At 57.1% G+C, this 25,609-nt stretch overlaps 1 protein-coding gene across 5 annotated transcripts; it reads right to left on the minus strand.

Annotated features, from left to right (window-relative positions):
• Window positions 1–180: 180 nt before the first annotated feature.
• Window positions 181–25,370, minus strand: LOC311515667 (zinc finger protein 212-like). 5 transcript variants are annotated; one of them, XM_084618904.1, is made up of 8 exons: window positions 25,221–25,370; window positions 20,116–20,517; window positions 17,140–17,266; window positions 14,157–14,270; window positions 12,989–13,105; window positions 12,318–12,431; window positions 11,001–11,114; window positions 4,509–10,470 (listed from the first exon to the last, which is right to left on the minus strand). In XM_084618904.1, the coding sequence occupies exons 1-8, from the start codon at window positions 25,242–25,244 to the stop codon at window positions 9,920–9,922; spliced, it is 1,563 nt and encodes a 520-aa protein (XP_084475030.1). In that variant the 5' UTR covers window positions 25,245–25,370; the 3' UTR covers window positions 4,509–9,919. The 5 variants fall into 5 exon arrangements, with proteins under 5 accessions (XP_084475028.1, XP_084475026.1, XP_084475027.1 ...); XM_084618900.1 differs by lacking the exon at window positions 11,001–11,114 and having other exon boundaries at window positions 2,344–4,652; XM_084618901.1 differs by lacking the exons at window positions 11,001–11,114; window positions 12,318–12,431 and having other exon boundaries at window positions 2,346–4,649.
• Window positions 25,371–25,609: the final 239 nt, after the last annotated feature.

Below are 25,609 nucleotides of genomic sequence, written 5' to 3' on the forward strand. Positions count from 1 at the left end.
TTAATTTATAAGGGGGGGTCGCACTCAGAGGCTTGCTATGTGAAAGGGGTCACCAGTACAAAAGTTTGAGAATCACTGTTCTGGCTTCACCCCCCAACAATTAAAAGGCAAGAGATATCTCACCCTGCTTTGAGCTTCACTTACTCCAAACTGGCTCTGCTTAAAAATTCCTCTGCTTGAAGACAGGAGGAGGGCAGGGACCTGCTTCCCTCTGCCCCATGCAGGTAGTGTAGACCACCAGAAGCTGGTACAGAAACACCATCCTGAATGCTGTTAGTTTCAGTAACAGAAGCCCCCTTTTGTCAGTCCAGCTGCATCTATGCTGGGTTTTGGCAGCAGAGCTAGGCTGGGCAGAGGGGTGTCGTTCACAGCTGTTCTGATACGTTTTAAGTGTAGATGGATTCCTTCGGCACCAGCACTCTGATGAATTAATCCAGGGTGGAAAGAACGTCTTAACGCTTCCCCCTTTCCCACTTACTGATGATCGAACCGCTGTGGGAGGAGATCTGCATTCCCCATCTGACACTCAGGCCTAGAATCACCCTGACGCTCCAATGGCTGGTGGCGGCTGGACACATTGGCAACTAGGGGCAGTGGTGGCTGGGGAGGGGGCAGTGTGCCCCAGGCAATACTCTCAGGGGAGGGGGAAGGTATAAACATGGCATGGTACATCAGCCCCCCGGGGCACACAGATGCACATTGCAGGCCTGCACCCCTAGGGTTAAATGGAGCCCATATGATATAAAATCATGAATGGTGTGGAGAAAGTGAATGAAGAAGTGTTTTATCCATTCACATAACACAAGCACCCAGGGTCACTCGATGAAATGAATTTGCAGCAGGTTTAAAACAAACATAAGGAAGTATTTCTTCACACTATACACAGTTAACCTGTGGAACTCATTGCCAGGGGGTGTTGTGAAAGCTAAAAGTATAATGGTTCAAAGAATAATTAGATAAGTTAATGGAAGATAGGTCCATGACTGGCTATTAGCCAGTGTGGTCAGGGATGCAACTCTGGGTGTCCCTAAACCTCTGACTGCCAGAAGCTGGGACTGGACGACAGGGGCTGGGTCCCTCAATTGTTGCCCTGTTCTGGTCATTCCCTGTGAAGCACCTGGCATTGGCCACTGTCAGAGACAGGCTATTGGGCTAGATGGGCCATTGATCTGCCCCAGTATGGTCATTCTTATGAGCAGCTCCCTGGTGCAACCCCCTCCATCTTCTGGAGGGCAGGAGGACATGGCTTTCTCTCTAGAAAACTCTTGTCTGCGGAGCCTTTGCCCTGAACAGGCGCCACACTCACTCGCTCGCTGATCTCTCTTTGGCCTGGGCCTGGGTTTCTCGGGGCAGCCCCACCTCTTCCTGGACAGCAAGGCTAGCAGCACCTCCTTGCTTGGAACCATCTGGCCCTAACACGCCCTCTGCCTCCCCGGGGGCGTTGCCCTAAGCGGCTCCTCCCCCTAAGAAGTCTTTTTAGCCGGCTTTGGTCCAGCTGAGACGCTCACTCAATGGAAGGTCCCACATTTACCCACAGAGCAGGTGTGGCAAAGCCTCCCCCACCCTGCCCAGTGCAGGCGTGACCCCCCTCCCCAAAGGGCACCGAGTCTGGCCTCTGCTGCAAGGTGTGAGGGCAGCTTTGGGAGGTGGCCCGTGGAGCCAGCTGGAGGTCACCCCTCACCCACAGCTGCCAGGGACGGCAAACAGCGTTGGACAAAAAAGTCCCATGGCCATGGCACAATTGCTCACCCACCTCCTGTCGTTTGTTTCCTCACTGGGGGGTCACCTGTTCGTTCGTGCTGGCAGAAGAGGCTGGCCTGGCAGCCCTTGCTGTGCCTACAGTAGGCTTTCCCCCCAAACGGGCTCGCTGTTGAAGCGACTCGCCAAGAGCCTTAGTGTAGACCAGGCTCTGGGCACGCGGCACTCAGGCCTCATGTGGCGCACCCTGCTCAGCGCAAGGCTAGCCAACCTGCTGGGGTCAATGGCTAGGGCAAGGCTACCCGCACGCACCCACCCTGGGGGCCGAAACCTCCTGTGGCTGAGGCCAGAGGACCCAAAATTCTTCATTTAGCTGGCCACCCGTCAAGTGACGTCACAAGGCACCCAGAACATAAGGGTCTGTGTGCCATGACAGACAGCACAAGCTAGCAGGTCCCCAAGCCTATTTCTCCTTTCCCCCATGTGTGCTGTACCCCTCTAGTTTCTGGCGCTCCAGATAGCGACCAGAATTGGCTAGATCCGTGAGGACTCACCCAGGCCTGGGTGAAAGGCCCCAAGGGGAGGTTTGTATTTATTGCAGGACTTCTGCAAGCAAGTTAGGAGAGCTTAGACTTTTTTCTGCACTCCCCCCCCCCCCCATTCCCTCACCTGTCAGCCTTCGCTGCTCCTGCTGTCTCTCCACCCTGTGTGCCTGGAAAGTCCTCCCTGTTACGAGTATGCTAGGTACCTCCTAGTCTGCCCTCAAACCCATTGCAAGCCCCTTTCTTTTCCCAAGGTGCATCCCTGCTAGCCACTCAGGGCAGGGCTTACATTCTTTTGTTTGCACACCAGACAAAAGCATGAAGTTGCCATGTGCATTTTTCTGCCTTCCCATTTCCTCCCACCCCTTCAAGGAGCTGCCTCCAACGCTTCTGCTCTCCTTTCTCCCACGTGCCCTTGTCCGCCCCATTCCATCTCTCCCCCCGTGGCTCAGCAAACACACTCTTTTGCCAGTAGAAGCTGTGCCTGCCATCAGCAGGGTTTGCTGGTCCAGCCCTACCGCAACAGCACTGTCAGCAAGCCCTTCCCCGTGTAGACAAGGCCTACAGCAGGAACATCCCCCTCCACTGACAGGGACTTTTACCAACCCCACCCAGAGCAGGACACGGGCTGGGAGGTGGCTCAGGGAAACCAGCGCCTGGCTCCATGTCCATGTGAACAACATGACGTAGGTGGGGCTGGAAGACACTGTCAGACCCCCCCCCCCATACCCCATGCCCCTCTGAGCTAGTTTGATTGTCCCAGCCCCATAACTAGACTTTCCAGCCTCCCCAATCCCTAACCCACTGATAGTCTTTCATGTACATTAAAAAAATAACTGGTCTCAAAACACATCAACCTTCAGGTAATGGTCTTTAATGTAGCATCTGCTATTTACCATTACATGTTAGTTACCAGGGTCAAGTCCCACTTCAGTTAAAGACGCTTTCCGAAAGCAGCGTGGCCTGGAGGAGTGAGTGCGCGACTGGGTGCTGCTCATGGCTCTGTCACTGATTCACTGCATGGTCTTTGCCAAGTCACTTTCCCTGCCTGTGAAGTAGGTAGGTCAGTCCTGACCCCCCGTCTTACAGGGGCGCTGGGAGGATTCATGAAGGACTGGCCCGTGCTTTGGACCAGTCTGGCACTCTGTAAACGCCAGCTGCTATTATAGAGCGTATGGGCCTGTCATGTAATGTGTTGCTGTATTTCTGGGGAGGGAACAGCCTGTAAATTGCCTCCTCCACACTGCCAGCCCACTGGGCTGCTGCCTGTTTTCAGTCTTTCCCCTGAGGGGGCTGTCTCCGTCCCCTGCCTGTGGCGGGGTGAAGCCCTGGAGGGAGAGTGGCTCTTCTGATGGTTGTTCAGCGACTGCCTGTGCCGGAAGCTTTTGTTGCACTTGGTGCATTGGAAGGGCCTCTCCTGGGTGTGTATTCGCTGGTGCTGCTCCAGGGTTGTCTTCTGGGTGAAGCTCTCCATGCATTCGATGCAGGGGTAGAGTCTCTCCCCTGCAGGGTTTGCCGGGGGAGCCGGGAAGCCATCCCCCCACCTCCCCCATTGCTGCGGTCTCGGCCCCCCGTGGACGCGCTGGTGCTTCTGGAGATGGTGTTTCTGGATGAAGCTCTTGCCGCACTGGGCGCAGGGGTAGGGCCGCTCACCCGTGTGGATCCGGTAGTGCTTGTTGAGGTTGGACTTCTCGTTGAAGGTCTTCTCGCAGGCCGGGCACGGAAAGGGCCGCTCCCCCGTGTGCAGCCGCGTGTGATCCGCAAGGTGCCGCTTCTGCAGGAAGCTCTTTGGGCACGCGGGGCACCTGTACCGGCGTTCCCCGCCATGCAGCCGCTGGTGCTGCGTGAGCGCCGGGTGGCAGCCGAAGTTCTTCCCGCAGGCGGGACAAATGAAGGGCCCGTTGCCCTCCCCCACGTGGGATCGCTGGTGTGCTAGAAGGCTCCTCTTCAGCCGAAAGCTTTGCCGACACTCGGCACAGACGTTAGCCCCCTGTCCGGCATGAGGCAGCTGGTGCTTCCGGAGGCTGGGCTGGAGGCAAGAGCTTTCCCTGCATTCAGCGCAGTTACAGGGTTTTCCTCCTGTCAGGATTCTCTGGGGCAGGGGAGGGAGCTGCTCGATTCTGACGCCTGGCCCATGGCCTGCAGGTGTAAATGGGCCTTGGTCTGCATGGGCTTCCTCCAGCGCTGCTCCTGGCTTGCATTCACCCAGATTGCTCCCGTGTGCGGTGGGCTCTTCCAGGCCCTCTCCAGCTCCCTGCTGCCCTTCTGAGCTGCACAGACTCTCTGCTGGCTGGCCTTGGCTCTGGAAAGCCTCGTCGTCTGCTCTTCCCAGTAATTTCGTCGTCAGCTCCAGGATTTCAGGCTTTTCCTCAACTTGCTGCTCCTCAGCTTTGATAACAATCCTGCCGGCTGCTGAAAGAAAGAGAGAATCCAGAGATTTATTCAGTTCATGCAACGGAGTCAGTACAGTAGCCTTGAGTCAGGAACGGAAACTCAGCTGGGATGCTCCTGGGAAGGGATCATGAGATTTGACCTAGTTTGGGGTTTTGAAACCATGGAGGGCATGGGGACGTGTAAGAGCGATCAAGGCTGCAAGAAAACTGCAGCCTCCCCTGTGTCAGGGCTGTTCTGCAGTTTTTTTATTCTTTTTTAGCACTAGAAATCCAGGAGCATCAACCATTGGGAAGGCAGCCTGCCTTCCCCACCCTGAACAAAGCTCTTCAGCTTAGCCGAGGCTTTACAAAGCCCTGCTTTGCCAAACAGCAGAGCAAAGAGGTTCACCACTCAGTGATGGCCCTATCCTGCAAGGTGCTATGGGGGCCCAAGGACCTTCCATGCAAAGCACAGCACTTCCCAGGCCTGGGCTCGTGCTGCCCCACACCACCCAGTGAACCAAGTGTCATCAGACACCGAGCTAGCACGACCTACAATGCAGAGATGATGGAGAGTCATGTATTCTAGTCTCAGTGCAGATGAAAACGTGTGTTCGGGATAGATAGGGCAGACCGCCTTCCTGATTTTCTTTTCGGGTGCGGCTGAGGGGCATAGTTAAGGTTGTTTGCCCATCTTAACTGAGTTTCCATAGAGGAAACCCAAGTGTTTGGGGTAAATGTAACTAACTCAAGCTCCTGGATTTCTGGTTTGTGTTTTATAAATGTCCCTGAAAGAACATGGCCAGAGTCCAGGGGCGCAGCTATGGCGCTGCAGGGAGGCCTTTCCCCCAGCGACAGAAGAGGTTTTCCCATCACTCTACTGAAGCCACCTCCCCACGAGGCCGTAGCTACGTCGAGCAGAATTCTTCCGTTGACTTAGCCGTGTCTACATCTACCTAACTTTTTAGTGCGGCCCAGGCCCCAGTGCAAAGCACTTTGAGACACCTGCCGCAACTCCCCCACACCGGGGTGCGCAGGGATTTCGCTCCCCTTTGCCTGAGCCACGACACGTGGCTCCCCCACACGCTCCATCTGGGCCAGCGGAGCAGGACTGGAAATGGCATTGCCCGGGCAGAGGAGGGAGGGGCAGGCAGCTCGGTCACTGTTCACGGAGTAGCTGCTACCAAGCAAATGAAATGGCTTTAAACCCGCCCCCTTCGTCACTGGAGGGACAGGCGCTGGCTGCTCGCACACCAACGGCTCTAGGAGGAATCGCACTGCATGGAGACTGCACCACCGCTCCCACCGCAGTCAGGCACCCGGTGGTGATACCAGAGCCCTGTCCAAGGGAATGTTCCTGCTGGTCCCCCAGCAACGCTCACCCTGGGGGAGCCGCATTGCAAAGAGCAGGATGCAGCTTTCCAGTGCATGTGTCCTGAGCCTGCAAACCCTGACTCACAGGTGACTTCCTACTGAGCCAGGGACCTGCAGTTCACACTGACAGGATGTGGCCCGTTGACTTCAAGGGGAACACTCATGGAAGTAATACATGGGCAAGGGTTTGCAGGACTGGGCCCACAGTCATCGCAACTAAATGGGCAGCTCCTGCAAGTGCCTGAACACCATCAGCTCTCGCTGGCTTCACTGCGTTAGCTGCATGCCTGGAACATGGGGTGTTTTCCGGCCGTGCAGGCAGGTGAACTACCCCTGGTATCCCCAGCTAGGGAGTGCGGAAGATTGCACAGCTTCCGGTCTCCTTCTCAGTGGCAGGGGGCTGGGAGGTGACTTGCTGCCACCAAGGCGCCTCAGTGCGCTGGTGAACGGTGCCAGAGCAACAGTCTTGGAGCCTACAGTCCGCGCTTTGTCCACAAAGCAGGCACAGTACGACACCCGTGCCAACTTCCCTCGCCTCGCAAGGGGGAATGGCGTTGTCTCCATGGCCTGTCTAGTCCGTGGCCGATTAGAATGGGCCATCTGTCCACCACTGCAGGAGACGGGTCGTAGGGACAGGCATGCAATGGAAAGAACTAAAGAGAGCTTAGTTTGGTTAAGAAAACAATGTCTGCTTTATGGTTTGGGGCTAGTAAGGGAAAGGCCCCCATCAGCAAATAAAAGATGTCATGAGAATATTAAGAAGTACTTGCAGTGTGGGCAGGGTGTATGGGTCAAAAAGTAACTAATAAAATAAAGAGCTGCCGTGACAAGACAAACTGTTTAAAAAGCAACAAGCCCAAACCCTCCTGCTGTTCTGCGGGCAGCAGGAAGGAGGGGAAGAGACCCGGGGAAAGGCCTGGGGAAGAAAGGAGGGGGTAGGTTGTATGCTTTGTTTGGTGAAGGGGATAAAGGGAGTTATGAATGTGAGGGTGTCACGGATCCACAGGTCTGGGGTTCTAGAGCAGTCCCTGGGAGGACCCCTTGAGTCAGCCCCCCCTCGGGGTCTCACTCTCTCACTAAGGTAAGCCCCTCAGCTTCCCCGCCTCATGGGACCACACCTCAGAGCCTTCAGCCCCCCTGCTTCCACCGTGAGCTCCCCTCAGCGAGTCCGCCTGGCTTGGATACATGGGGAAGCCCTACACAGCCTAAGGGAGCAATGCACCCCCGCCTCGTTTAAACTGGAGCAATGCAGCCAGCGCTGTAAAAGCAGAGGGGTTTTATTAGATGTCTGGACCACAGTGTAGGAAGTTCGGAGTTCTCAAAGCCGTACAGCACCGTCTGCCTGTCAGTCCTGAGCCCTCTCTGGCCCCCAGTCCAGCAGTGTCCTGCTACCAGCAGCCCAAGGACCCCTCCTCCATCCTTTGCTCTTCTTCTTGGGCAAACGGTGTCACCTGGCCTCCCCCGCAGGCCTTTTGTTCCCCTGCTGGTCACAATCTGCTGGCTTCCTGCAGAGGGTGGGCCTGGTTGTTAGTTGCTAGTTACCAAATCACCGGGCCATTGTCTGGGTCCAAGCCCCAGACAGCCAGGCATCAGTCCCACCGGGATCTCTGGGTCTTCTACAAGGGTCACCTTTCCCCACCACCTAGTTACCCATGCACCACAGAAGGGAAACTGAAGCACACACACTATTCAGACAAAATATTATGAAAAATTCCCACTTTGTCACAAAGGACTCATTGTCAGCCCCTACCTAATCAGACTGTGCATGCCAGGATCTGAGAGTTTTCCCTGGGTCTGGCCTGTTTGTAAATATATTGACCACATGCTTGTGAATACTTTGTCACTGTATTGGGTGTAGTGACCGCTTATCCTTGAGGCTGTTAGGCATATTGAGAACAATTGTATAAAATACCTTTTGGCCTGAATAAAGGGATTTATGGTTAAATTAGTGTTTGGTGGTCTCTCATATTAATTTCAAATACTGTTAATAATTCCAAGAGCAAGATCATCCCCGGACAGTACCTGGCTCCTATCTCCCCTTCCGCTCCATGGCTCCTTGTGGAACCCTTCCCCATCTGGAGCCAAGCCTGCAAACTGCTCCACTACCAAGCCACGGTCCAGCTGGCCCCTTCCCTTCTCCTCTCATCAATGTGGCCGGCCGCTGTACCAACAAGGAGTCCCTCGGTGCTCTCCATTCTCCTGCCACTACAGGACACAGCCTGCCCTCCATGACTGCAACTCAGGGCCTGTCCCCCCACAGCCTTGCACCCTCTGCTCTCATTTCCACTGGCCCAGGGGGAGAGGCTGCAGCAAGCTGATCCGGAAGCGTTCTGCACGCACTTTGCACGGGGGAAAAGACTGCAGAGGGTGCAGGGCAGTGGAGAACTACACCCGCTGGGTTCTCCCAGCGCCGAGAGTTAAATTCCTGAGCTGTTTCTGAGCCGGTAACAGCTGTGATATTTCTACCGTCAAACCAGAACGGCTGAGCGACCAGTCCTGTTCTGCTTTGGAACAGAGGGGCCCAGGTTTGATTCCCTGCTGCAGGCCCGGGGCCCGTCCCTGAGGAGGAGCTCGTCCTGCTGTGACTCTTGGCAGGTAACCGGGAGATGCTCATACCGGGAGCTTTTCCCACACTCGGTGCACGCACGCGGTTCCTCTCCACTGTGCGTGATCTTGTGCCTCAATGACTTCGGAGCAGCCAAGTGGCTGGGAGCAGGGAGGACTGGTCACAAGGGATGGCGCTTTACTCCTGTGACCTGGTCCCAGGTCAGTACCGACCAAGTTACCATCAGACATCGTTTGATGACCTGCCCGAGCCCGTTGGTCAGACTGTCCAGTTACCAACAGGCAGAGCGTGCGAGCCAGACCCCACTGGAGTCTCCGCAGTTAGGAACGGCCCATCCACCCCAGAACGGCAGGGCCTGGTGGGGACGCTCGCGTGGTCACTACACGTGCCAGGCCTGCTCTGGGGATGGAGACTGTCACTGTCCAGCCGTGCTTAACCTGGCATCTTCCACAAGCACCAAATCCCCTGCCTGGGGGATAGTCAGAGGTGTGGAGGGCTCACGGCGTTCAGGGCAAAGTGGGGAGAGCTGGGGCACTGGGCGCTTTGGCTGAGCCCCCAGTACAGGGCTGGGTGGGCCATGGTGGCACGGGAGTCGGTGCACAAGCTGAGAGCTCCCCCATGCCCGGAGATTCTCAGCTGGCCCAACCTGGCTGCTTTCCGGCCCCTTTGTGCTGCCCGAACACAGGGGTGCGCAAAGGGACCCGAATGCACCAGCCCAGCTGGCTCGTGGTGTATGACCAAGGATGTTCCCACAGCGAGCGACGCTCCTGCCTGGATTCTCAGTGTCCCTGTTTAACCTTCCCCGTGCTCAGGAGCAGTGCGGCTGCTCCTCCCAGCGGTGCTGGACCTCTTAGTGCTCCGACCCGACACGTTCCCCACCACGGAGCTGTGGGAAGCCCTGTCCCCGCACAGATGGTTTCTCTGCAGGGCTCGGGTGGGCAGCCACAGCCCAGCTGGCCCAAACCCTCCCCAGGGACTCTATTCCTGGAGGGTCTCTGCCTCGCCTGGCACGGGTGGGATGTAACACGTGTCACGTGGGCACAGTTGGGGGTTGGGTTGCCAAGCCCAGCTCAGGGGCCGGTGCAGCCCGAGAGGCCCTGGCTCCCCGCTGCCAGCCCCGCGGTGGCCTCGGCAGGCTCGTGCAGGAGACGAGTCCTCTGGTGCTGTGCCAGGCTGTCCTGGCGGGCAAAGCCCCGTCCACACTGAGTGCCCTTGGAGGGACCCACTGGTGCTTGGCCAGGAGGCACAGGTGGGCGAAGCTCCTCCCGCACTGGGGGGGCAGCCCCCCATGGCGGGCGCCCACTGGTGCTGCGTGTGCCCCTCGGCGACAAAGCCCTGGCCACAGGCAGCGCAACGGACTTGTGCTCTCAGAGGTGGGTCTGCTGGTGAGCCAGGAGCGTGTCCCGCCGGCCGAAGGCCTTGCCGCAGGCGGGGCAGGAGAAGGGCTGCTCGGCTGGGTGCGGCCCGGGGGGGAAGAGCAGGGGCCGCTTCTTGCGGAAGCGCTTCCGGCACTCGGCGCAGGTGAAGGGCAGCTTGCCCGGGGGCATGTGCTGGTCCTGGAGGCAGCGTTGAACCCGGCCGACGCTCTCACCGCACTCCCTGCACTTGGCGGGCTTCTCCGCCAGCTGGCTCCTCTTGGGGCTCAGCAGCGACTGCTTCTGCCCCAAGCACTTCCCACGCTCAGGCCACGGGCCGGGCCGCTCGCCCCCCACGGCTCTCTGCTGGCCCCCGGCCGCTCTGAGCTCCCCAATGCCCCTCTTGCCCTGAGCCGACCTCCCTAGGACGCTTCTCTGCCGAGCCGCAGGGCCCTCCCCGGGGCTCTGGACCCTGGTCCCTTTGGACGCCCCAGGGGGGCCTGGGCCCTCGCCCCCCTCCTCGGCACGAGGCTCCTCTGCAAGTTGGAGCGGGATCTCGTCACCTGCCGGGGCAGAAGAAAGCAGCCGTTATTCACGTCACCTGCCGGAGAGGGAGGGAATTCTGCGACTCAGGGGCTCCAGCTTTGGAGTCAAGTCCCAGGAAGTTGGCCGTGGGGAGCGAGCGGGGACACTCATCAAGGTGCTGGTTTACCGGACCTGGCTCCGCCTCGCTTCGGGGTCGATAAATCCTTTGTTCCCCCTAGAGAAGGGCAGAGGGGAAGTTTTCCCTGTCTCCCTGAGGTGCTGGGGTTGGCCCTGGGCCTTGAGATCACCAGCGATGAGGCTGCTTTGAGCGACTCTGGGCTTGCACAGCAGCCTTACGTGGCCTGCTGGGAATTCCCCAGGTGGAGTGACGCTGGAATGGCCAGGCCTACGCCACCCCCCTCCCTCCGGCAGAGGGGCCGTGCTGGAGGGGATGGGAGGGGCCTGATGATCCCGGCAGCCCGTTTGCAGTCGCAATGCGCTGGAAGTTGGATCTGACCAGCTCCTGTCGGCACTCACTGGTTCCGAGCGGTTTCTCTCCAACACGCACCTGCGCTGGGCTCTGCAGGGAGCCCCCTTTGCTCCAAAGCCGGCTGAGTCCCCACACACGGCTCTGGCTCCGGTTTAACCCAGGGGGAAAGGCCAGGTGCTGGAGCAGGAGATTCTGTTCACAGGGAAGAGCAGGCTGGGAATTAGCAGACGGGTTCTAACCATCAGGGGACAGACCTCCCGGAGGGGGCTCCCGACAGAAGCGGAGGCAAGAAAAAGGGGTTTGAAGGTGGAGCTTGTAGGTTTCTGAACGAGTCGGGTTAGTCTATTCAGGGATAGATGCACTTGACTACAGAGAATCTGGTTTTGCAGGCTCCGTACAGGGCAGGCACTTCCCAGCTGTGGGAAGGCGTGACAGGAGGGTTGAAGCAGCCGTGCCTGCACCAGGGTACGCTCTGCGGGAAATATTAAACCGGAACCGGAGCTGATGAAGTCAGAAGGAAAATTCCTTGGCCAACTGCTCCAGCATTTTTTAGCCAAAGCCAGAGAAAGGACAACTCCACACTGCCTAATCCCTGGCCGTTAGAGAAGACAATGGCAGGTGATCGGACATCACTCTTTTGTGAAAGGGTATAAAGGGGTGAGCTTCGTTCATTAGCGTGTCTGCCTGTCCTCATGGGAGCCAGCCAGCGTGGGTTTGAGCACCCCTGGGTTGACTCCTTTTTGTGCGTATCCTTGATCAACGTCTGTACAGGCTTATCAAGGTTCATCACTGTTTGGATGTAGCAACTCCTGACTAGTGGGGCTTTTAGGCATGTTTGGAGCAACCGTACAAATTCCGCTTGGATTTAATACTAATTTAGCCATAAATGCTTGTATCTGGTGCCACCCTGAAAAAACAGGGCTATAAACAAACTTCCAGCAACGAGTTCCATGCTGGGGTGGCCGGCGATAGCAGGGACTGGACTCCAGGTCCCAGGGGTCCCTTCCACTCCTGTGGGATTACGTTCCAGTTTGGTTTCTACTCCCACTTAAACCCTGAGTTAGGGGTTTAAAGCCAGCACTGGCTCTTTGCTGGAGGAGAGAAGACACCTCTTTTTAATGGATACAAAAGGCGTTTGTGAGGATCAAGAGGCAGCAGAAAACGAGGGGCTAAGACCATTGGTCAGACTGTCCAAAGAGGGAAAGGAGGAGAGGCTCAGCGATGGGACTGGGTGGTGGCAGGGCCAGGAGGGGGTGCGAGCGGCTGGCTTGCAGCCTGTAAACTAACAACATGTCAGAAGTTGAGAGCAGATGAGCAGAAACTGTAAAACGGTCCAGCTGGATTCCCCGCTCGTCCCCTCACGCCCTGTGCCCAGTGGTCTTGGCTGCTACTCACCAGGGCTGGGGCCTGCAGGGGTTCTTCTTTCTCCAGAGATCGGCCGATCCTGCGCACATGGCTCCTCTTCTCGTTTAACCCAGGACACGGCATCGGGGGGGACAATCTGAAACTCTGTTCAGGGCAAAGAGGATTACACCGCGTTCCCCCGCTCTCGGCCAGATCCGAACACCGAGCTCAGGCCCGACCACCTTTGCTTTGGACCCCTCCTCCGCCCAAAGACAAGTTTGGGCGGCTCCAAAGGAGGGGATTTGCTGAATGGCCAGCACACTAAGGGACACCCCCGCCCCGCTGGGTTTAACGAACGCAGAGCACGGACACTAACAGCCAGACGGGTCAGGCTCCCATGCTGGAGGCAAGGGAGTGAGACAGCATCCTGTGCACGCAGGGCAGGTCCCGTCCCAGCTCCTGAGCAGAGGGGCTGCTCTTTGCCAGCACCCGCAGGGCACTGCCAGCCCCACACGGGGCGAGGCGGAGGCAGGCTGTGTGCTATTGAAAGGCAGGGGGACAAGCCAGCAGAAGTCGGGTACAGCAATGCAGACGTCAGTGACAGTCTGCCCAGAGGGTGAGGAAACGGCTGCTGGTCCCTGGAGATGGCTGGGCGCAGAGAAAAGAGCTCCGGGGTGATTACTGCGTTCAGCAGCTCTGAGATGGTGAAATCCATTACTCACCTGAGCAGGGGCTTCCACTGATTTCATTTTCCCCAGAGTCCCCTTGGCCCCCACAGCCCGGATCCTCCTCCTCCTGGTTAATCCACAATGAAATGTCTGATGCAGAACCGGGGGGTTCTATTCACAGGAAAGAGAAAGGCTCAGATTTCAAAGGAGCCTAGGGGAGTTGGGCACCCAGTTCCCATGCACTGTAGGTGGGAGCCCGAAGTCGCTAGGCTGTTTACCAAATCCCAGCCAAGGGTATTAAGGGTACGTCGACTTTCGAGCTGGACGTGTAGCCGTGGCGGTGGGAGGGGCTGGCTGCCCCAAGTACGTCCGTAATGGCTCAGATGAGATCGTACGCGGGGCAGCTAGTCCCTCCCGCAGTGCACCCCCACGGCTACACGTCTGTTGTTTGAGCAGAACTCCCGCGGGTCCAGCTCCTTGGCTGGCACTTCCCCCTTCCAGCCTGAACGCAGACACACGCTGCGTGTTTCTCCTCCCCGCTGAGAGCTGGGCCAAGGAGCTTCAAACCCATCTCTGCCAGCATCGGTTTTCAGAGGGGGCTGCTCTGAACAGACACTAGTGCAGCTCCGGTGGGAGGGGAAATGGAGGGCTGCAGATGGGGTCGATGCCAGAATGGTCAGGAAGGGGGCAGGGGGCCGAGGTGGGATGAGGGGAGGGCTGCAGATGGCACTTGCTAGGGACAAGGACAACAGAAATCCACCTATGGGGAAGAGCTGCACGTTCTGAGAGCTTGCTAGAATTTCAGCTTCCCTTCGTTCTAGTGGTTCCCCCGGGGGCTGGACGAGCCTGTCCCGTCTCAGAGCCCGTTCAGGACACGGGACGTTCTGCAGCACGCAGGCTGCCAGGGTTAAATTGTGTAACTGCCCCTGGGTTGTTCCGGGCTTTGGGTTCTCAAAGGAGCCCTTTTCCCACTTGCTCCTTCCAGAGAGGTCTTCTCTCTTCTCTCCTGTCCCTGGCACAAGTGTCAGAAAAGTGCCCATTGAAACAGAGGGAATGAAAGAGCTCGTGAAGCTTTCACTGGACCGAGCCATTTGACTTCACTCCTTGTGCACGTTCGCCAGGCAGTCACACCTCCAGCTATGGCAGTCAGTGGAACGGGACCCCGGGGAACCCAGCTGAAGCGAGAGACCTCAGGGCTCATTTCTGAGCTGTTTCAGGGTACCTGGGCTGGGGTCTGCAGGGATCTCGCTCTCCTCTGAACGACCCTGATCCCCGACACACGGCTCCTCCCCTCGTTCAATCCGGGATAGAAGGTCAGGTTTGGAGATGGCGTAGTCTGCAGATGGAGAGAGACGCTCCAGGGTTTGATTCACACAGTAGGATACTCATTCCAGATCATTATCAATGCTCTGAAATACCCAACCCCCGAGTGCTGGGGGTGACAGGTGATGTGAAGAGAAGCTGCACCGGGCAGGGTGCTGTTCCTCCGATGGGTGGGACTCTCTGATTCCTCCTAAGGGAAGGGGCTGCCATGGGCACAGGAAGTATTAATCCACGTGCCTATTAAGCACCAAGAAGCCGTGCAGGGAGCCACCTGCAGAGGGGCAGACGGGTTAATTTGGACACTATTTATTCTACAATACAACGGCGCCAGGGAGCCTGGGGATGCCGGGGCTGTTCTCTGACACACAAAGTACAGTTATGTCCTGACATTTCAGGTGCAGGATCTTAGCCAAGGAAAACTTGGGGAGAGCTGGGCAGTGCATTTGGGGTATCGAATTTGCTGTCCACTGTCAACCCCCAGGATTATTTCTTTCCTTCCTACTAATTACATGATGTGTATTAGGGATGCAAATATTGGTTAAAAAGGTGAACTGGTTAAACGATTACAGTTATTTTGTTTATCTGGTTAACCAAGGTAGCTGGGTGGGCCTGGCATGGCGGGGCCTGGGGCCAGTCCGGCCGGGGTCCGGCGTGGCTGGGGCCAGGGGTCTGGCCAGCCAGCTAGGCATGGTGCAGCCAGGACCGTTCCTGCCCCTGCCGTCCCGACACGACGCGCGGCCGCTGCGGTTAACAGTTAACTGGTAAGCCTGGTTAACTGGTAAGCTTACCGGTTAACCTTTTACATCCCTAATGTGTATCAGGCTTTTCCCCTCTTCAGCTGCTTTCCGGATGCTCCGGCTTCCTGTCCGCTAGGAACCGTTAAGACTTGCGATTCCGCACTGGTGGGGCTGACTGTGGAGGCTGCAGAACTAAGAGGAACGAACCCATTTCGCTGGAGGATCCAGAAAGGGAATGGGGCCCAACCCCTGAACACGTGAACTCAGCCCGACTCTGCAGCAGCAGCCAGGGGGCAGAGGCGGCAGGAGACGGCTCAGAGGCCTGGGACAAGGGCGGCGAAGGTCGGGGCTACGGCAGCAGGGCTCGTGGGAGCCACGGCGCTGGCCAGTCTGAACTCAGCACTGCTGGTCTCAGCGCTACCCCAGGCGTGTTCCAGCCGGCTAATGAACCCGGCTCCCGTGCCTGGCGGCCCTGGCCACGCTCGCTGCCGTGCACTGGTCCTTGAGCAGGGGTCTCTCTCAGCTGGACTTGCTGGGCAGAGCTCACAGTGAGAAACAGGCGTCTCAGTCTTCGGGGCACTGAGGCCGCGTGGCCCCCCTTGTGGAAGAGTGGGACCCCTGGGGGTCTGGCACACTGAGCGGGTCCTTCCAGGGGCCGGTTAAAGGCCGGGGTATAGCACAGATCTTGTGGACCTGTGACACCATTTGCATCTGTTGCAATGCAGCTGGCAACTCAGAACCCACTGGGCAAAGGGGAGTGGACCTGCACATACCCGCAGTGAATTTGGTGCAGTATCTGGAGTTGGAACTGGCTGGTCCATACAATTAGTGACAGGCCACAGAATCTCTCTCCTAGGTGAAAAGAAACGGAGGACTTGTGGCACCTTCGAGACTAACCAGTTTATTTGAGCATGAGCTTTCGTGAGCTACAGCTCACTTCATGTAGCTCACAAAAGCTCATGCTCAAATAAATTGGTTAGTCTCTAAGGTGCCACAAGTCCTCCTTTTCTTTTTGCGAATACAGACTAACACGGCTGCTACTCTGAAACCTCTCCTAGGTGACTGGCTCAAATCCAGCTCAGGTCAGTGGGGAACACAAGCCATTGCCCTCTGGCGGCTGGTTGGGAAGTACCTGTGTGATGCGACTCGGGGTCTCCATGCGGCCCAGTCGCAGAACCCACCTTCTCAGTCAGAACGAGTAACTGGCCGCTCAAGCCGAGAGATCCCAGGAGTGAGGAACACGGGCGGAGCGGCGAGGCCTCCAGTGCTTCCAGCTACAGCAGGGCACCTTTCGGCAGCACGGTGTTCACTTGGGTCAGCAAACGTTTCCCTGAGGCTGACACAACCGCTGCGGTCAGCACGGGGGTTAGAGACGAACGCAACAGAGTCAACACAGCCCTTCTCTGGAGAGCATTGCCGGGGGGATTCGTCTACACCTAACACGCTGGAGCTGCAGCTGCGTCCCTCAGTACCACGACGGGAGGGGTTCTCCCATCACCGCACTTACTCCAACTCTCCGAGGGGGGGTAGCTACGTGGAGGGAAGAATTCTTCCATCCTCCTAGTGTCGTCTACACCAGGGGACAGGCCAGCGTAGCTTTGGCTCTCCGGGGTATGGATTTTTCACACCCCTAAAAGACATATTTCAGAGTAGCAGCCGTGTTAGTCTGTATTCGCAAAAAGAAAGAGACATAGTTATGCCAATGCACGTTTTAAGTGTAGACCAGCTCTGTGTCAGGCCTGGTCTACACTAGAAAACTAGGTCAGGTTAACTACATCGGTCAGGGTGTGAAATCCCCCCCCCCCCGAGCGCTGTAGTGAAGCCGACCTAAGCCCACATGTAGACAGCTCTAGGTCTTCTGTCGACCCAGTGACCACCCCTCAGGGAGGCGGATTACCTACGCTGGCAGGAGAATTCCTCCCGTCAGCACAGGTAGTGTCTACACAGAAGTGGTACAATGGCACAGCTGTGCTGCTGAAGTGTTTTAAGGGTAGACGAGCCCTTAATCCAAGACCCGCACTACAAGGGTTTTACCTACCGATCCACCCGGAACAAAAGGAATTGGAGAGTAAACTTGAGCTGGAGCCAACTCTACCTTCAGCGATCTCACGGCTTCTCGTAATCGAGCGAAGAAAAAAGAATTACCCAGGGAGATCAGGGCCTCATAATTCCCTTTCATCACGTTCTTGTAAAGCTCCTTCTGCCATTCCTCTAAGCTCCCCCATTCCTGCTCGTTGAAATAGACGGAGACGTCGTCGAATGTCACCGGCACCTGGAATCACAAGCGTTGCACACTCAGTACCTCCTGGGTCAATCCCACCTGTCGTATGAATCAGGAGAGATGGGGAGGAGCAATGTCGCCTGACTGTTATTGGGAAAATGACTAGAAATGGGTTTCATGTAAAAACACCCCAGACATCACAGCTAGAGCTGCAGGAGACTATGCTGCCCCACCCCTGCACCAGCAGAGCTGGAAAGGAAAATCTGAATTTGGTCAGGTGGAGGGGTAGGACAGAGACTGCTTCCCCCTCGCCATCCATGCAACACGTGGATCCCGTCCTCCAACTGCCAGGCTGCACAGCTCAAATGGAGCAGGCTGCTAGGGGACTCCACATTACCCACATACCCCTTGCACAGGGATTTCCCCACTCCTGGGCTGTGCAGGGCTCTGGGAAGACGCCATCGTGGAGGCAGCTGCCTCTCATGCTTTGTGTGTGGAAGTGGGCAGGGACATGGAGAAGGTCCTCTCTGCATGCTGATCCAAGGGAACATGCTGGCTGTAAGATTAAATAGATATGGAAAGGGTTAAATGAGCTTGGCTAAAGAAAATGTGTTTTGTAGTTTAAGTAAAATAAAGGGGCTTTTGTGGCCATGAACAGGCTTTGGAAAGAATAGGTTTAAAAGTTAGAAAGAACATGGCATGTAGGCAAGACCAATTCTGGGGAGGATGCTGAGCTTAGAAGGTGGCTAATGAGATGAAAAAGGAGATTTTTGGAAGAGGGGCCTCTGAATGATAAGCAATGCTTACACACTGGTTCTAACACAAAAAGAGAAGGTTGTTTTGTCATGTGATAAAAGAGCAGTAACCTTTAACGTCCCAGCACTATCTGACAACAAGGGCCTGCGGAAGAAGAGAAAAGGCCAGTGCAGGTAGCTTTAAGATCCATACATTTAAGACAATTAGAACGACAGAGGCCCCACTGCCATATCTTGCGGAAAGGTGCCCCATACTGGTACTTAGCTAAAGATAGAAATTGGTGATGACATCACTTGTCTGTTAGAGTATAAAGGGGTGAGCTCTTCAGGGGTTCGTTACCACTGCCTGCCTGCCTGCCTGGGGCTGGGTATTTTTTGTGAATATTCTGGTCAACTGCTTCTGAATGTGTGTCACTGGATCCGGGTAGCAACTGCTTATAGCTTAGCATTTTAGACACGGGTGGAGCAACTGCATAAATACCATTTGGCCTTTGGCTTGAATAAAGGAATTTATGGTTAAATTACTATCTGGTGGTATATCCTCCAGAAATAATGCAATCAAGCAATTTCCGGCACCGGCCCCAGCGATTAACTGAGCCAGGAGGTCCCTGTGGAGTGATTCTGTTCAGGTTTTGCCTACAGAATTTGTTCTCAGAGGCTGCAAATATGGAGCAACATTTGAACCTAAGCAAAGTACCTACATGGCCCCTGTCACCACTGTATCTCCACACTTCACAGTCGGATGTGTGTAGCCTCACAATAGGCCTGTGAGGCAGGCCAGTGCTGTTATGCCCGTTGTACAGATGGGGAACTGAGGCACACACCGGCTAAGTGACTTGCCCCAGGACACATAAGAAGCCTGGGACTGAGCCCAGGTCTCCTGAGTCCCAGCTCAGTGCCCGATGCCCTAGGCCGTCCTTCCTCCCCTGCAGACGTTTGAACCCTGTACTCTGATACGGAGCCTGAGCGCTGATGGCTGTGTGCTGACACCACGGAGTTGCAGCGGGGAGGGAATGGGCCCAGCGCAGCCACGGTGTTCCTAACCAGTGTGATTTTAGGCACCGTCACACAGGTTGGCAGCCAGATCACATCACTCCCTTCGTCCAAACCATTTTAGGCCAGTGAATAAGGAACAGCCAACACAGCGTCAGAGCAGCATGTCAACACAATTCGCCTGGGCGCTGTTGTAGCACGTTTCTGTAACTTGGTTAGAACATACTCTGGGGTCCTTCCAGAAGAGAGACGAGCAATCACGCTCCAGCGCGCAGCCCTGACTGGGGAAATCTTGCTGCGGGGATGGAATGTCAACGGGAAAAGAAATCTTTCAATAGACTGACCTGGGAAAGAGGCCACGAGTTTCAAAAGTGGATGTCAAAAGTTAAGCTCTTACATTCATCCTGTTATCCAAGAGGTGGCTGGGATATGGGTCACACATCTTTGAAACTGGGTGTGAACACATCTTTCAACTAGCATAACTATCAGGATAAATAAATCACAGCTGCCCCCAAGCCCCAACCTAAGACAAAAGGGATTGTGAACCCACCCAGGAGTTTTGGACCGAGTGGGGGGAGAAGTCTGTTTGGGTCAGGGCGTGCGTGTGTGCGAGGGGAGAGAGAACACGCAGAGATGAAGAGAGAGACCGAGGGAGAAAGCAAACCGAGCCACAGCCTGGTGTCTGACCCTGGAGAAAGCCAGAGAGTTCCTTTGGGTCTGGTGCTGCTACAGAGGCTGGAGGCTGTTGGCTAAGACACTGCTCCTTCTGCCTCCTGCGCTCAGAGACCATTTGTGCCTTCCTCGCAAATAAACAAGACTGCGTCCAAGAAAACCCCAGCCTGACAGACTCCATCATCAATACCTACCTTCCAGCGGGAACATCCCCAGGGCCCTGCACTTTGACTAGCCACGCAGGTCACAAAGGGACAATATTTAGGCAATGAATAAATACCCCAATTTTCCAGAGTGCTGAGCACACGGCAACACCCGTGGACTCCAATGGGAGCGGCGGGATGCTCAGCACTTGGGAGAATCAGGCCACTTATTCATTGCCTAAATATGAAGGTAGGAACCCAGTTTTAGGCCCCGACTCTTGAAAATCTCTGCACATGATTTAGTTCTGCCCCTCGGCACCAGCTGGGGTATCGTTACCTTGGGGACCTCCCCCTTAGTGCCTTGGGGGAGCCTCAGGATCCAGAAGTTCCTGTTCTTCAGCAGGTTCTCCATGTTCTCCAGCCTCCTCTGCAGCCGTCCATACCCCTGGATCAGAGTTCCTACCGCAGCCCACTTACTCTCCAGCTGGCTTTCAAATTGCATCACCGTTTTCTCACAATCGACTAATTTCTTCTCAGCTGTTCCCATTCTCCTCTCCAGAGTCAGCAACCGCGTGGCATGGGAATCCACAGTCCTGTCCACAGCTTGGATTGCAGCAACTGCAGGCCACATGGAAAGCTTTGCCGGCTGCAGCTGGCTCTCCCTCTCGGAAGTCTGTCTGGGGTCAGAGCGGGACTGTAAAGGCATTGGGCGCCTTGACTCCGGGTCCCATTCTGGAGCCTGTTTGCAAGGACAGAAACGTAAGTGGAGCTGGGGGACTCGTCATTCCACAAACGAAACTCCACTTAAAAGGGACTGAGGCTGAGCAAGTGCGAGATGCCCCAGAGAGCCAGCCCTGAAAAGCCAGGAAAGGCCAACGGCCCCCTCTGAATCTGCACTTCCGCTAAGCGCCCAGCCCTGCGTCAGCGGACAGAATTCCCTCGTGGAGACGCACAGCACGTTCCTCCCCCAGTACAACGCAAAACCCTTCCCCGCCACCTCCACCGATACTGCGACATGTACACGCAGGACCAGCAGGGAGGGGGTGTCCTGTCTCTACGGGGGACGCACAAGGTTGCCGTTAAGGACGTGCTAGGAATGGGGTGCACAAAGAGCATTTCCGGGTCACTGGCGGGAGCAAGTTCCTTGGCACAATGCCGAGTCTCTCACTGTCTGTGGAAAGCTGCAGTGTGGGGTACAGTGAAGGGGAGCCTCAAACACTGTCATTTCCTTGCTTCTTTTAATTTCCCTTGGGGGAGAGGGTCACACCTACCCAGCCAGACCCTGTTAGACAAAGGTTTGGTTTGTGGAATTTCCACAGGGTTTAATACATGAAGCGTAGGCGGCTTTTTGATGCGGTGGCTTGGAAAGGCAGAGCTGTCCTTCCCCCCATTTCTCGATGAACATGTGGGGATATGGAGGGAGTGGGGATGTTGTGACCCCAGGGCACCTGGGTACATATGGGCCACAGAGATCCCCTGGGTCTGCATCTGCCTACTCATCTGCCAAGAAACATCATGTAAGGTCTCTAACAAAAGCCAGCGCCAGAAGGGTCGCCATAACTATTGCAAGATGTATTTACGGAAAATAGGTGAAGAGTTCTGTTTTATACTAAAAACTCTGCTCTCTAGGGCGGTGAGTTAAGGCAAGTCACTGACAGGTGATCCACAAACTCCTGTCAAGTGGGGGGAAGAGACATTTATCTCACTCTGGCCGGTCACATGCAAGTTAAGTACTGTATGACTCACAATGGACGGCCATTTACAGTCTGAGCAAAATGCTAGTCACTAGGTTGTAGAGGTTGCTGGACAAAACAAGAACAGCCGGGGTTCTCCTGTTTACAGTAAGACAATGAACTCTTGAGACTAGATCTGGGTGCAGATAAACCTCCAGTTCTCCTTCTGTCTATGTGAACAAACCACTAGCGGGTTTGATCTTATGGGAAGGGGTCTCAGCCAAACCGGTTCAAAAGGCTGGGGAAAGGACGAGGAGGGTGGGGGGAGTCAGCTACTCGCAGGAGCCAGGGCCAGGCTTTGGGAGTCCTGTTTAGGAGCTAGGGAGCGTGTTCTGATTTTGTCTCATATGTAACCGTGTGTTTCCAACATTCTTTCTGCCCCTTGCTTGAATCTCGGTTCTCTGATTATAAACTTCTCCTCCTTGTCGCTCTACGTCTACCGGAGCTGCGTGACGCAGAGCGGGGACCCTGAGCGGGCGTGTTCTGCTCCTTTGGGAGCAGCGAATCCAAGAGCTCTGCGCTCAGCGGCTCAGGGCTGGGTGCTCCAGCAGGACGCTCCGAGGACTCGGCGGTTGGTGAGCGCCTATCGCTAACCTGTGCGGAGAGAGCGAGGCCTGTGGGGGCCTGGAGGGCAGTGCTCGGGCTGCCAGAGGCTGGTGGGTTCAGGGAGCTGATCCACAGCAAGCCCAGCTAAGGGCAGGTGCTCGCAAAGTGGCTCCCAACCCTGGGTACCCTGGGAAGCGTCACACATGTTTACAATGGGAGAGAAGGAGGCAGGAGGGTGAATGGAGCTGGGGGATCTAACTGGGTGGATGGGGAAGCCTAGGCCCCCTGACGGGGGTGGGGGAGGGTGGCAATTGCCCAGGTGGGCCGCAGGGCTCCTGGGCGCGCACGGGCTGGTACCGGTGGCAGCGAAGGCAGCTGGGCAGGCATGTGGAAGCCCTGGCCGTGCCCACTGACTGTTCTGCCCTGGGGCCCGGAATTGCTGTGGGCAGGCCTGGGGGAGCCTGACCGATCTGGCTGTTCTCTCCTTAACTCCAGCACAACTGGGCCGAATGCCAGGGGATCTGAAGCGGGGAGACCAGCCTGTCGAGTGCTGCGCCTGCTCCTTGGCCCTGGTGGCTGCGGGTTTGGCTGCCCCTGACTGCAGCTCCCTGGCTGGGGTTCTGCTGCCACCGCTCCGACCGTACAGCTCCTAGGGCCCGGGCTGCTGATCCCTGGGCACCGCCCCGAGCCCTTGTGCCAGGGAGAGACGGCCAGAGCAGCGCTTCCCAACCTCTTTGGCCCAGGACCCATTGGTAAAAGCTGATGTCCTGTCGCAGCCCAGTAAATAGGCCCGGGGGAGGGGTGCTGAGAACTGCCCCCGAAAGGGGGCTCAGGGCCTGTGGGTGGGTGCGCAGAGCCCACCGCACACTCACCCTGCAGCAGCAGCTGCAGTCCTGCAGGGCCGGCTGGGCTCAGCTCCCAGGGTCGCAGTGCCCTGCGAAAGGGGGCCAAATCTGTGCAAGTGGCCTTGTGACCTGGCGCATGGGTTGCCGCACCACTCACTCAGCTTCGGCTTGGCCGGCCCCCCATTGTCATGACGGAGGGGCAGCTGGGCCAAACCCGAGCGGCACTGTGCCCTGGATACCGCAGTGCCCAGAGCGGGGAGTCAAGCCCAGCCTGGCCCAGGAGACTGGACCTGCCCTGGGGCCCTTTCAGACATTCTGGCAGCTCCAACCTTGGCCCACGACCCACAGACTGAGAAACCCTGGGCTAGAGCATTGTCCGCTATCGCTGCAGCTCTGGCTTGTTTGGGGGGCTGCGCTCTAGGCCACTTCCCCCCGCTGGTCTCAGCTGTAGAGGACTTTCAGCCCCCAGCCCTGCATCCACTCACCAGTGCTGGCGGGGAGCTGGGTCCCCTGGAGGCGGAGAGACAGTAATGCTGCGAAGCCGGTGGAAAGCTGCGCCCCAGTTCCAGCTGCCTCTCCTGACTGAAACGGGCACCGCCAAGATTTCTACGCCTAAGCATAAGAACGGCCACCGTGGGTCAGACCAATGGTCCATGTAGCCCAGCACCCTGTCTTCCGACAGCAGCCATAGCAGATGCTTCCGAGGGAATGAACAGAACATGGCCATTATCAAACGATCGATTCCTAATCTCCAGTCCCAGCTTCTGGCAGTGGGAGGTTTAGGGACACCCGGAGCATGGGGTTGTGTCCTTGGCCATCCTGGCTAACAGCCATTGATGGACCTGTCCTCCATGAATTTACCTAATTCTTGTTTGTGGATACAGACTAACACGGCTGCTACTCTGAAATCTAATTCTTATGCGAACCCTGTTATACTTTTTGCCTTCAAAACATTCCCTGGCAACAAGTTCCCCAGGTTGACTGTGTGTTGTGTGAAGAAATACTTCCTTAGGTTTGTTTTAAACCTGCTGCCTGTTAATTTCATCAGGTGACCCCTGGCTCTTGTATTATGAGAAGGAGTAAATAACACTCCCCTATTCGCTTTCTCCACACCGGTCCTGATTTTATAGACCTCTGTCATATCCCCCCTTATCTAAACTGGACAGCCCTAGTCTTCTTAATCTCCCCTCAAACAGAAGCTGTTCCATATCCCTGATCATTTTTGTTGCCCTTCTCTGTTATCTTCTCCCATTCTAATGCATCTTATTGCTGCGGCCTGAAATCCAGCCCCACCCACACAGCCCCACAGACAGGCACGGGGCTGTGTGGGGCAGGCACAGCTAATACCCCTGACACAAAGAGCTTACAGCTAAAGGCTGGATCCTGGGAAGAGCTGAGCACCTTCTGGGAGAAGTGGAGGTTGTTCTGTGTTTCTCAGGAGATGCTCAGCATACCACCAGGTCTAGCATTAAGACATAGCACGATGAAAAGTGGTAACAGGTATTTGGAGTGGGGGTGAACAGGGAGGGGCAGGCAGGGAAGGGAAGACAAAGCAGATAACACTAACTGAAAACACTATCTGTGTGTATTGTGGTAATGGCTAAGAGCCCCCCTCAGGGCCCAGGACCCCTCTGTGCCAGGTGCCCTACAAACACCGAACAACGTGCTGTGGTTTGGGCATTGACCTTTCTCTGTGTGATGGTCGCTCTAGGACTGGGGCCCGAAGAAGCAGAGTCTACACCTTGCTCCCTAGCTCAGAAACGAGCAGGTTCACACCCCGGGCATTGCTCTCTGCCCTGCTGCCATTGCATGCACCCCCTTGCTGACAGCCTCCGGCAGCCGGGACGGACACCCAGGGCGCAGGCTGCTCACCGGGCCTGTGTGTGGGGTGCCTGAACGGAGAGACCTTGCCCTGCTCTCCAGAGGTGCCGGACGCTGGCCCCACGCCCAGGGGGGCACAGGGGGTCAGCGAAGGCCTCTGGCAATGCTGGGCTAGGGAACAGGGCGCTTCCCCTCCCCCCGCCCCAAAGGACAATGAGACCCCAAAGCGCCAGGCCGGAGGGGCCGGTTTCCAACCCCTGCCCCGGGCAGCAGGACCCAGCCCCCGGGGGGTTCAGAGCTCGGAGACCGGACCGTGGCCAGGATCAGTTTCACTCCGCTCCCCGTTCACACGCCCGGGAACAGGAGAAACGGGCCGGGACCGCCCCGCCCGCGGGCAGCCCTGGCCGGGCGGGGGGAGCCCGGACCCGCCCCGGGGCCCCCCAGCCCGGCCGGGCAGCACCGCGCTCCCGGGGCCCCCCCGCCCGCCGGGCCCTTACCTGGGCAGCGGCCCGCTCGGCCATGGCCCCCCCGGGCGGGGCTGCTCCCGCTGCGGGCTGGGCAGAGTCCCGGCGCCGCCTCGCCACGGGCCGGCCCCGCTGCCGGGCGGAGCGGAGCGAGCGCGGCCCGCAGGGAGGGAGGGAGCCGCGGCCGGGGCCGGGAGCGGCGGGGCGGGGCCGGCGGGGAGCTGGGCGGAGCTGTCCAGCGGGGCCGCGGCTGAGCCCGGGGCCCGCCCGCGGGAAGGAGCCGGGTCACTGCCCGGCTCGGAGGCTCGGGCCCCGGCCGCTGTGGGAGACCCGCTCCCGGGCCGGCTGGCCCGCGGCTCCGGCCTCTGCTCCCGGCTGGGACGGGGGTGAAGGGAGGCCGCTGCGGGGCCGGACGCTGGGGC

The sequence above is a fragment of the Lepidochelys olivacea genome (assembly GCF_965140295.1).
Source record: "Lepidochelys olivacea isolate rLepOli2 genome assembly, chromosome: 2".
Lineage (NCBI taxonomy): Eukaryota > Metazoa > Chordata > Testudines > Cheloniidae > Lepidochelys > Lepidochelys olivacea.

Coding starts and splice junctions, on each gene's coding strand:
- LOC311515667 (XM_084618900.1), bottom strand. CDS start 25,244: ATGGCCGAGCGGGCCGCTGCCCAG. Junction 20,518..25,220: donor CCGAGCGGGCCGCTGCCCAG/GTAAGGGCCCGG, acceptor CCTTGCAAACAG/GCTCCAGAATGGGACCCGGA. Junction 17,267..20,115: donor CTAAGGGGGAGGTCCCCAAG/GTAACGATACCC, acceptor TTGTGATTCCAG/GTGCCGGTGACATTCGACGA.